Below are 12094 nucleotides of genomic sequence, written 5' to 3'. Positions count from 1 at the left end.
TATGTGCCTGATCCCAGGTGACCTGGTCCAAGGTGCCCACAGCACATCCAGGAACCAACAGGATGTTGCCTCCTCTCACTTTCGAGAAGGGGTTTTCCCTAGGCCATGACGAGGGCCTCTGTGCTTGAAGTGGGGAGAGGCGCCAACTCTCCTAGTGAAGCCCTCCTCTCCTCAGAACCCCCTAAACCCCAGCTCTGCCCAGGGCGTAGCGATGGGAATCTGGCCTTAATCCAGCATTTCCTGAGCTTCTCTGTTTATCAGGGTTCTGTGTGATGCTTATTCAAAATACAGATTCCCGGACCAGCAGGAGGCATGATGGTTAAGGCTCTGGGCTCACACATGGCCAAACACAATTCGAGTCCTAGACCTGGTGGCTTGAAAATCATATCAGGTGCATGTGTGTGCATCTGTGCCCATGATCCCAGGAGGAGAATGGAGAAGGGATTACAGCATGGCCACCCACCCTAAAAAAACAAATTAATACAAATACCCAGGCCCCAACTACAGCTATTGAATCAACATTCCTAGAAGAAAGCTTTTTAAGAACTGAGTCTTGGGACAGGGTAAATTTGGGAAGCTTTGCTAAGCTGCATACCCTCTCCTACCCATCAGTGATCAAGTGATCTGAGCTGAGCTCAGACTGACATTCTCGAAAAACAAACAAACAAAAAACCAGATGGGGTGGGGGTGCAGGTATTTTCTTCCTGTCAAAAAAGCAGCAGTGAGTGCCATACTAACTTTTACAGACTGTGCCACGGAGGCATCTCATGTAGTCCCCCAGTACCCAATCAAGTCCATGCTACTGTTGTCTCCGTTTTCCAGCAGGAGAAGCAGGAAGCAGCGAAGTTAATGACTTGCCCAGGGGCACGGGCAGGGCAGCCAGCGGAGGGAGAGTGGGACTCAGGCTCTCATAATGCCCGCTGCTCATCTTGGATCCCACACTCACTAGACCACCCTCTGCTCGTGAGCTTACCGCCCAGCTCTCACCATCACCACCCCACCCCCACCTCCACTACCCCAAGGAAAGGGGGTGAGGTCGGGCAGGGGAAATTCACTGTACAACTCGTAGAGGGCGAATGAGGGACGATGCTCGGGAGAGGACGCTGACCCCTCGTGCCACCCGCAGGTACTGGAACTCGCTGAGCAACCTGGTGGCGTCCTTGCTGAACTCCGTGCGTTCCATCGCTTCCCTGCTCCTGCTCCTCTTCCTCTTCATCATCATCTTCTCCCTTCTGGGGATGCAGCTCTTTGGAGGGAAGTTCAACTTCGATGAGATGCAGACCCGCAGGAGCACATTTGATAACTTCCCCCAGTCCCTCCTCACGGTGTTTCAGGTACGGAATCTTCTCAGCTGGAATTCTGACCAGGAGGGAGTTTGAGCGGCATGGGGTGGGGGAGCCTTGAAAGGAGATAGAAAGCTTCGTCCTGTCATTGGGCAGTGACTGCCAGCCTAGATCAGCCCTGGGCGGTCCATGCCGTTGAGTTCTTTCTATCATTTCTCCATCCCCCAGGCTCCCATGCTGGGTGGACAGTTGTGAAGAATCTAATTGAGTGACTTAAAAACCATTCGTTGGCCAAGGAACCCCTTAGTCATATAAATTCTACGTGAAAGCTCAAAATATAATCAAAGAAAAGCAAAAGGTGGCTCTCACCAGGGAAGGAGAGGGGATGGGGCTCTATCTTTCCTATCACTTTCCTCCCCCTGAGCAAAAACATATGCAGCCCACTGAATTTGTGGTTTTGCTTATTTCAGAGTAACAGTAGACTGATGTACAGATAGAAGTGAGCAATACATGGGTGTTGCCACGGTCTTAAAGGTGGTGTCCAGTGACTCATGTTTGGGACGCACTGGTACAGCGCATCACTGTCCCAACCACACAGTCACAGCTGTCCCGAGATATTTTGACCAGAAAGCCCTTCTAGTCACTCCTTAGATAATGGTCGTGCACTTTTTCTAAGGACTGGTCAGACTTACACAGAGTGCTAGCTCCAAGCCTGGGGAATAGATGGGGACCAGGAAAGGGAGAAGTGAAAAAGTGAGTTTGGATGTATTTATGAACTTAGTGGGCAGGGCAGGGCAGGGGGGCTTGGGTTTGCTGTTGGTCTAACGCTGTGTCCCTTATTGGTGGGAATGTGTCATTCAGATCCTGACCGGGGAGGACTGGAATTCGGTGATGTATGATGGGATCATGGCTTATGGCGGCCCCTCTTTTCCAGGGATGTTAGTCTGTATTTACTTCATCATCCTCTTCATCTGTGGAAATTGTATCCTTTGTTGCTGCCTCCCCACCCCTGCTGCCCACCCTCACCCGGCAGCGTGTGCCACCTGGGTGTGCCCAGCAGGCCTGGGCTCAGGGCAGGGCATTGTGGCCCCTGTGTGCCGGGAGGCTGCTCGGGCGAGAAATCCCTGCCCAGTCCAGAGCGCTCGGCAGTGGAGGTGGGTCTGGGTGGAAGCCGGCAACTCTGGCTTAGGTGAGGTTTGTCTTCCAGATGAAGCCCAAGACGTATGTTCTCATCATAGTCTAGGTGAACGGTGCTCCTGGCATGGTGGCCTGGGCAGCCATTCACAGACTGTGATGCGGACACACCTGGAGTTGGCACCAGCTGTACTGGGACTGCGGTCAGTGGTAGGATGCCCCCTTCAGGAGGGCCAAGCCATCACCGGGAAGCAGCGGGCAGCCCTCCTCCTGCTTTTTGGTTGGGACTTTACTTACGGGCAGAGTGGTAGCTCTGGCCTCCCAGCCAGGGCCTTCTGTGGGGTCTCGAGCCACAGGCACTTCTCCCCTGCACCAGCCCTGTGAGAGCCCAGGGCAGGGGTGGAGTGGAACTCCTGAGGAGGCCCCAGACTCGGGGAAATCCCAGCTAGGGGCAGTGCAGAACACGGTCCTCTACGCTGACAAACAAAGCGTTGCATCTTGTCCCCCAGGTGGCTTTCAGCAAAGTATGGGTTCTCTCCCTCAGCAGGCATAAAATGCAATGAGAGGGTGACAGGGCCTCGACTTAAGGGGCCACTGTGATTTTCAATAGAGTAAGGCCTGTAGAGCCCCATCACTGTTGGAGGGGTGGGAGGCCACGTGTACTCAGCAGCCACGTTGGACAGGCCTTTCACCTGCCTGTACGTGGAGTGGTGTGAATGTCTGGGGCCTTGTGAGGACGCAGACCCGACAACAGCGAACGCTTCCAGGCACACATTTGGTTCTGCAGTTATCTGACCCACACTGTTTCTCTTGCCAGGGCGGGGGCGGGAGCAGGCAGAGATGGGCGAGGATTATGAGCGCTGCCCAGCTCTGGCAGCTCCAGCAGACCCTCTGAGGGTCTCTGTATGTGCAGGCTCACACGGAGAGCTGGCAGAAGTATGGGCCGACTTCTCAGTGCCCAGACATGATGACCCGCTCGCATTCTGCATTCTGCTAGAGGCCGTACTGTTCCCAATGCCAGTTACAGCCAGTCATCGCAGGGGGAGGCCCGCAAGGAAACCCAGCAATTAAAGAGCAAGGCCGGCTTGCTGCCTCACTCCCACCCACTGCAGCCTTAGGCCGGCCTGATCCTAACTCCTTAGACAGCTCCAGAAGGATACCGGGGAAGGAAATGGGGAGTAGGGACACTGCTGGGTGTGGAGCCACCCCAGTGATCCACCACCAAGCTCTCCCTGCTCGGAGCTCTTCTCCTGCATGTCCACCCCCCCACCCCTCAACACCCCAAGACCAAGGGTCGTTTTCTTTAAGAATGGACACAAACAGATATCCTACTGAATGTATTCTTGGCCATTGCTGTGGACAACCTGGCCGATGCCGAGAGCCTCACGTCTGCCCAAAAGGAGGAGGAGGAGGAAAAAGAGAGAAAGAAGCTGGCCAGGTAACCCTCCATTCCTTCCCAGGCCCAAGCCCCGGACTCAAATCTGGAGTGCCACTTCCGCTGTCAGTGGAGGGCTTGGCATTAGCCTCCGGCTGTCCCTCTGGGGGCTGACTTTGGTCCTAATTCCTAGGCAGTGCTCTAGAAGGGAGCTTCGTGAGTTATAGTCTCTCTTTAGGAAATGCAATAGGATGGCTATGTTGTTGGGCTCCCACGTAGTCGACCGCAGTTCGCATCCCGGACCCGGTGGCTTAAAATTCACGCTGGGCGCGTGTGCATGCGTGCCCAAGATCCCGAGAGGAGAACGGAGGAGAAGGGATTGCGGCGTGGCCATCCCCCCTGGGGGGGTGATTTCTCACTTTCTGTCTCTCTGTCTCTCTCTGTCTGTCTGGTGAGCACACACGCCCTATATCGAAAACCTCTCCAAAAAAAAAAAAAAAGGAAATGCAATAGGAATTTGGAGGGTTCTTTTGAGAGGCAATGCTATTCTTATTGTTAGTGCCCTCAAAACAAGGCCGGTTTAATGAATGCTTCCTCTTGCCATCGGGTAACTCTTTTCCAGTGCTGAGAAACCAAGACAAGACTCGACATTGTGTCCCATCCTGGTCAGACGAGACTGTCAATGGGCTAAGCGTCTGCTGGATACCAGAGTTCCTCCAGGAACTGGTTCTAAATGAGACCCAGAGTCTTTCTGATATAGGGACTGTTGGAGGCCAAGAAGCCAGAAGGAGACCACAGAGTGTCAGGCAGAGCCAGGCGTAGCTCGAGCCTGTGCCGTTTAGATTGAGCTGCCCGCCGTGTGCCCTGGGTGGAGGAAGGTAGACACAGAGCCAGGAAATCCATTCCCACTGGCCCACAGCAGACCACAGGGCAGCCCCCCACACTGTTTCCAAGCAGTTCAGTAAACATCTCTGTTTCTCTCCTGCTGACCGGCCAGGACTGCCAGCCCAGAGAAAAAACAAGAGGTGGTGGAGAAGCCGGCAGTGGAGGAGACCAAGGAGGAGAAAATAGAGCTGAAATCCATTACGGCTGATGGAGAGTCTCCACCCAGCACCAAGGTGAGTGGCCATCTCTCCCTGACTCCGTGAGACCCATAGTAGAGGGAGCAGAACCACACCCTACCCGGGCAGCAGTGGGAAGGCGGCTGGGAAGCCAGTGGGCCTGGAGCAGGAGTGCTGGGGAGAGCAGAGCAGGCAGACCTGCTGAGTCCCAGCCTTTCTCCAGTGTCTGGAAAGGGTGTGCAAAGTGACAGGGTGCATCTTGAGCTCTGCACTGACCAAGATGTCATGTCAAGGCTCCTCCGAGCCACCAAAGCTGTGGCTGAATCTAACTAGGCTCTTCCTTCTTCTCCCCCTTGGCCGCCAGATCCACATGGATGACCTCCAGCCCAATGAAAATGAGGATAAGAGTCCCTACCCCAACCCGGAAGCTACAGGTACCGTCCTGCTGCCTAACACGGGGAATGCAGAGACCCGATTTCTGAAGCCGTGTGGGAAGAGGTATCAATGAGGGACCAGGGTCCCAGTGTCCCTCCACATGAACCTTGTGCTGCTTAACACTGAACCGTTAGCAGTCGTCATCTGGACTAAAGCTTTGGTCCTGGCGTCCTTACAATCCTAATATTAGGTTACAAAGATCACACTTGAGCTGTGCTTTTGTGCCCTGCAGAAGCCGGGTTCTCTGTGCATGGAGGTTTTATTATGTCATGTGCCATAAAATGGCTATTAGTGTTACAGTTTATTAGTGTAGCATATGGTGCGGCTTTATGCACACTTAATAACAATAGTAAATCCCAAATCTGCCTACCCTTACTCAGGAGGCAATGCCGAGTGCAAGGACAGCTGCCACCACAGCTGTCCCCCTTGTTGCTTTGTAGCTGCTTTCTGGCTCTTATTAGGACAGTTCTTACCTACTCGGTCTCCTCTGCTTCTGTGGATACGTAAATTGGCTCAAGTTCCTTTCAGAGGGTTTTACTGTCATAGGTGCTCTGTGGTCCTCCAGAATTTCCTCCTCCTGTGTCCTGAGGCCCCATACCCCGTGCAAGCCCTGGGCTGCCTTCCTCTAACCAGATTACAGATATTGTCCCCAACTCAAGTGTGACGTCTGTAACACATAGTCAAGGGGCTGTGGGTGTTACTGGTACATCCTTCTATTGATACACAGGTTAATATTTGGGTTGGTAACCAAGCTAGAGAGCCGAAAGTCTACACTTCTGAGCAAATCTGGGTTTCCTATCTCGTTTTCCCTCCACTGTTTCTCTGCTTGGTCTGAGGGACACTAACTAGCGTCTTCCATTGTGCTTGAAGAGCGAGCCCTCAGCAGCCAAACCTTACCCTCGTGTGCTCAGTGTGTTTTCAAGCCCCAGGGCAGGGACCTAGGGCTTCCATGTGGGATCTGGCTGTCTATACACAGCGCTTAACTACTGCATGGCTGTCTATGCACAGTGCTTAACTACTGCACCAGGGGCCAGCCAACCTTCTGACGTCTTAAAAAACCCTTCTGGGGGGAAATTGTAAAATTTCACAGATGAACTAGAAATAGTGCAAATGCAACGTGGGGATCTTTCCTTGATCCTGAATGAAAAAATCAGCTTTCAACTAGCATTTTTAGATAATTGGGAAAAATTGAACATGGACTGGGATCTAAATGATTTTAAGTAGTTTTTGTTCATCTTATTCTCGTGGTTCTGGTTTTAAAATACGGAAGTGTTCCTGGCTGAAATCTAAAATAGGTAGAAGTTGCTTTAAAAATACTCCAACAATTGGGGCCAGCAGGTGGCGTGGTGGTTAAGGTGCTGGACACTCCCACATGGTCAACCACTGTTCAAGTCCCAGGCCTGCTGGCTTGCTCTCTCACTTTCCCTCTCTCTGTGCCTCTCTCTGGTCAAATTAAAAATGAATGAATGAATAAGTATAATAAATAAATAATTCTTAAAAAATACTTTAATGATAAGAAGATGGGGCAAAGAAAATAAGTGGAATGAGATCAGCAAGGTGTTAGAACTGGGTAAGCGGAAGGCACCTATACAAGTCTCTCTACTCCTGTGTATATTTTTTTGACAGTTTTTTTTTTTTTTTTTTTTTCCGCTATAGGGCGTGTGCTCTCGCCAAAAAGACAGAGAGACAGAAAGCAAGAAATCACCTCCCAGGGGGGATGGCCACACTGCAATCCCTTCTCCTCCATTCTCCTCTTGGGATCTTGGGCATGCACGCACATGCACCTGGCGTGAGTTTAAGCCACCAGATTCAGGACTTGAACCACAGTTGACTACATGGGAGTCCAGCAACATAGCCATTACATTAACTGCTGATTCCTCTACTCCTGTGTATATTTTTAAAAGTAAGAGTAAGAGTAAGAAATCCCTTATTTTTAAAAGTAAGAATAAGAAATCCCTCTGGGCCCCGAAAAGAGCTATCCCAAGCTGGCCAGGTCTCCAGGATGTGGCTCCTGCACATGGCAGGAGAGAGGTCTGTCCACACATGCACTGGCTGTGGCTAGACTGCCCCTGGCCCTCTGCATGGCAGTGGGCAGATACTCCTTTCACACTCACAATGGTAGCTCACATTCTCTTAGTCTAAATTACTCCTGGCTTCTGTCTTCTTTGAGGCTCTAATGAAATCTAAGAGAAGAATGTCAGGGACAAAAGAGCTGATGAAGACATGGTGGCCAGGTCGGCTGCACAGAATGCCTCTCTGGTGACCCAGCGTGTCACTGTCCGGCGTTTTCAGGACTCTCGGAAATGCTAGGAGTCCCCAAACTCTGCTGATCCCTGGGTTTTACTAGCTTTTTCAGAGTACTTTCTTTTCCCTGATCATGTGCCCACCCTTCTCTAACCCCTCGAGACCTGGGCCACCATCTCTTGTCCCACACATATCCTTACCTTGTGTTGAGACCTCTGATCCATAAATCGTTGAGGCTGACATACCCCCACCCGCCACCATGCAGACCTTTCAAATCATCCCCAAACCTCCTTTCTACCTACTTATCCAGAAGGCCCCAGGACAGCACTCTCTTCCTGCAGTGGCTCCTCATGGCTGCACTCCTAGGCTAAGCCAGCTTGGGTTTCTAGCTCCTGCCACCCTCCGCCTCCCTCCCTGCCAGCCTCTGCAGGGTGCCTTCTGATCCTTGAATGCCAGGTGCAGCAAGATTGCCCAGGGCTCCTCGAGGTCGCTTGGCCTGTGCTCCCTGTCCTTGTCGATATTTGGTTACTTCCTACTTCTCCTCCCTCTGATTGGGAAGGGTGAAGAGTCTAATTTGCCATTGCTCATGTGGCCCTGCCTGGTCCCTTTTTCCCTCACAACCTCTAGGTGGCTGCCCCTGCTGCATGCTGTGGACAGAGTACTTGCAAGGCAGCTGGGGGAGGGTTCCTCCTGCTCCATCTTCTGCCAGACTTCTGGAGAAAAAGGACAGAGCTAGGGGGCAGGGCACGCTCCTCCCACCCTCTGCTGCTCCCCCACTCATGCCTACTCTCCTGGCCTCTGTGCCCTGACCCTCAGCCCTTGTCCAGGGCTGTTGTGTTTGCATGTCCAGGCATACCTGCAGCTGTGTGGAAGTGGCTGAGTGGGAGCTGGGCTGCCCTCCTGTGTCCGAGGAAGGGGCTGTTTCTAATTCACATGAAGGGGTCAGAGAGGCCAGTAGCCCTAGAATCCTTCCCTGTTTAACCTCAAAAGCCCCTCTGCTGGTTTTGGCCAACCCGATTAGTACACTCTAGTAGTGGAGAGAAACATTCATGCATAAGGAGGAAAACACTATACCAAGAGAAGGAGATGGTAAGCCTGCTTTTCTCCATGTTTTAAAGAACATACAGGGCCGGGACCAGCAGTTAGCGTAATAGTTATGTCGCTGTAGCTGACCGCGGTTCGAGTCCCCGACCCGGTGGCTTAAACTCACGCCGGGTGCATGTGCGTGCGTGCCCAAGATCCCGAGAGGAGAATGTAGGAGGAGGGATTGTGGCGTGGCCATCCCCCCTGGGGGGTGATTTTTTGCTTTCTATCTCTCTGTCTCTCTCTGTCTGGCGAGCGCACGTGCTCTGTAGTAAAACCCTCCCCCCCCCAAAAAAAAAGAGAAAAAAAAAAGAATATACAGGGCCAGCAGTAGCACAGTGGTCAGGGCAGCTGGATCCCACATGGTTGACTACAATTTGAGTCCCAGGGCCCACATCTTGAAAATCACACCAAGTGTGTGTATGTGTGTGTGTGTGTGTGTGCACACACGCGCATGAAAGGAGTTTCTGCGCACTGTCATGCAGAGGAGCGGGGGCAGCCCAGCCACAGCGGGTGCATGTGTGGACAAAATCCCAAGAGAAGAATGGAAAAGAAGATATCGCAGCATGGCCGTCCCCCGTGGGAGCGCCTTCTCACTTTCCTTCTGTCTCTCTCCCCCATCTCTCTCCAGCAAGTGCACATGCCCTGTAACAAATTTTAAAAATAAAGAAATACGACTATTCATAAGAGCCATGAGGGCTTAAAATTAACAAGTGCAGACCCCAAAAGGCCAGTGATGCCAGAGACTGTGCAGTCCTGGGGAGGCTTTACTTGTTGCAATGGGTGCGAGGACAAGCAGGGCAGTGAAGTTTGTGGAATCTGGGGAGGCTTCATGGAGAAGGGGCTCTTGAGTGGGGCTTCAATTCAGGGAGTTGGGGGGATTGAACAAGCATGAGGACCATACAATTGTCCCAGACACAGAGTCCCAGAAGATGTGAAGATACTCCCTTAATAGCTGCTTAGGACGCACTTGCTGTGTGCCAGGCACTGTGCCAGGCACCAGCACCATAGCTGTGGGCAAGAGAGAGAGGACACCTCAGTGGGGAGACAGACAATAACCCCATCCCAAGAAGGTGGGGTTCAGGTGTCCAAAGGAAACGACACCAGGGCCCGTGTGAGAGAGTTACTGGGGCTGCTTTGGCTATATGGTCAGCAGAGGCTTCCTTGAGAACATGATCTCTGGGCAGATGCCTGAATGAATGGAACCAGACACAGAAACCAGAGGGAAGAGCTCTCTAGGTGGAAGCTCAGCAGTTGTGAAATCTCTCAGCCAGGATGCACATGGCTCTGAGGACTGCAGAGAAAACATGTGGAGAGCCTAGGATGGCCAGGAGCCTGGGCAGGAGCAGAGGAGCAGGGCTCAAAAGCTATGAGATGGTGAGGTCTGACCTAATGCCCCAGACAGACGCAGGGGGCCTGGGCATTGAGAGGGGGGCTGGCCCCGCGTCTCACTCACTTTGTCTGCCTATGAGAAAAAGGCAGTAGATGGTTGAGATCAAAATGGGGCAGTGAGATGCTGCAGCAGGCCAGAGGGACAGTCTGGAGCTGCGGGGAAGTGGTCAGCTTTGGGGGTGTTTTGCAGGTAGGGCTAACTGGATTGATGCATGGCCTAGATGTTAGAGAGTGAGAAAGAGGAGTGAAGGGTAACTCAGGGTTTGCAATTGAGCCAGTAGAGAGAAGATAGCTGTTATAGTTCAGGTCACGGCTTACCTCTCAAAGTTCCATGTTTTGGAATTTGACGTCAGTGGATGAGGATTGCTGTCTCCCAGAAATGCATGTCTTGGGACTTGACTGTATCAATTGTACTGTTAAGGTGCTAAGTGAAACTTACTTCCTTCGTGGTGTCCCAGCATGAGGCCTTTGGGCCTCATTAGCACTCCCTGACTTGTTGAGCTCTGGCAGGTAGGTAAGCAGAGGGAGGAGACCAGAGAGAAAGCCACGTGGATACAGACCACACTCTGCCCTGCTCACGTTTTGCTCTCTACCAAATGGTTTGAGACTTTTTAGCCATCACAATTGTGAGTTATTAAACTTCGGTTTCTTTGTAAGATACCCAGCCTTGAGGGTTTCTGTTAGCAACAGAGTAAAGGACTAAGGCGATGCAGAAATGACCCCCATGGTGTCTCTCCCTGCTCTCCCAGCTCTGCTCTGGGTGCTGGCCCTTATAGCTCCTGCATTGCTAACATGCTCGTGAGCACCGTGCCTCGCTAAAAATCCCAAGCTCCTTGTGAACAAGGACCATGCTAGTGCCTTCAGTGCTCTGTAGGCACTAGCTGTTTAAAATGATTGTTTGGGGCCAGCAGTCATGGTGATTAAGGTACTAGATCCTGCATTGCCAACACTGCCATTCAAATCCCGGACCTGGTGGCTTAAAAACATGCTGGGAATGTGTACGTGTGTGCCCAGAATCCAAAGGGGAGAATAAAGGAGAAGAGACTATGGCATGGCCATCACACCTGGGGAGTGATTTCTCACTTTCCCACTCTCCGTCTCTGGTAAGGGCACAGATCTTGTGGCAAAAATCTAAACAACAACAGAAACATGTTTTCATTGTAGTTAGCCATGAACAAAAGGACAGAGATGAAAATGAGATCAAATGGGGAAGGGGTGGGTCAGCCAGCAGCATGGTGGCTAAGGTGCCTGGATCCCACATGGCTGACTGGGTCATTCGAGTCCCAGACATGATGGCTTGGAAAGCATGCCGAGTGCATGCGTGCCCAAAATCTTGAGAGGAGAATGGAAGAGAAGGAATTGAGTCATGACCGTTCCCCAGGCGTGATTTCTCACTTTCCCTCCCACTCTCTCTCTCTGGCAAGTGCATATGACCTATAGCAAGTTTGTTTTTAAGAAATGAAGAGGGGGCAAAGGTCACTGAGGACCAAGGGTCGACATCCTTCCACACAGTGACTTCCTGTTGAGTACTCTCACCTCCATCTGGAAGAGCCAAGCGTGGCAATGCCCTTCTTATTGTACTTTTCCACATCTTCAAGAAGAGAAATGAGGAAGTAAAGATCCCCGAGGATTCCGCTGACACTTGGGAGTGCCCAGGTGGTTCTGTCACCAGCCCCAGGGTGACCGTCACTCGACCTTTCTAATCAGTCAGCCTCCCTCCCTCCTCCATAGCACAGGCTAGGCATCGCCTGCTGTCACATTTCTGTCTCCACAAATTCCTGTTTGTCCTTCAAAAATGGCTTTCTCTTAAGGTTTCGTTATGACTGAAATTCAGCTGGTGTGTGTCTGATGGTACCAACTCCCTCCTCCCTAGGAGCAGAAATGAATGCACAACCTAGGGAGCAGTGAGGCAGAAGAAAGAGCACGCCAAATTCTTCATTAAGAGCTTAGGAACGCACGGAGCTAGTAAATACGGCTTTCTAGAAACATAAATGATTAAAATAGGCATAAAATTGCCTGTTATCAAATGATCGTGGATAAGAAAGTGCTGGATCATTTAGAGAGAAACTGAAAAGAGCACAAACACC

At 51.7% G+C, this 12094-nt stretch overlaps 1 protein-coding gene across 1 annotated transcript in view; it reads left to right on the top strand.

Annotated features, from left to right (window-relative positions):
* LOC102494471 (voltage-dependent L-type calcium channel subunit alpha-1C) overlaps positions 1 to 12094 on the top strand; it is a gene marked incomplete at both ends in the record, with an annotated part of 115836 nt that overhangs the window by 99766 nt on the left and 3976 nt on the right. Inside the window, 5 exons of the mRNA XM_006148345.1 lie at positions 1127 to 1334; positions 2145 to 2265; positions 3741 to 3855; positions 4790 to 4910; positions 5218 to 5287. Coding sequence (XP_006148407.1) covers positions 1127 to 1334; positions 2145 to 2265; positions 3741 to 3855; positions 4790 to 4910; positions 5218 to 5287 — 635 coding nt within the window. The remainder of the gene's footprint in view (positions 1 to 1126; positions 1335 to 2144; positions 2266 to 3740; positions 3856 to 4789; positions 4911 to 5217; positions 5288 to 12094) is intronic.

Source organism: Tupaia chinensis, unplaced genomic scaffold, assembly GCF_000334495.1.
Source record: "Tupaia chinensis unplaced genomic scaffold, TupChi_1.0 Scaffold000232_4, whole genome shotgun sequence".
In the NCBI taxonomy this organism is placed as follows: Eukaryota; Metazoa; Chordata; class Mammalia; order Scandentia; family Tupaiidae; genus Tupaia; species Tupaia belangeri.
This window is presented reverse-complemented; position numbering and strand designations above follow the sequence as displayed.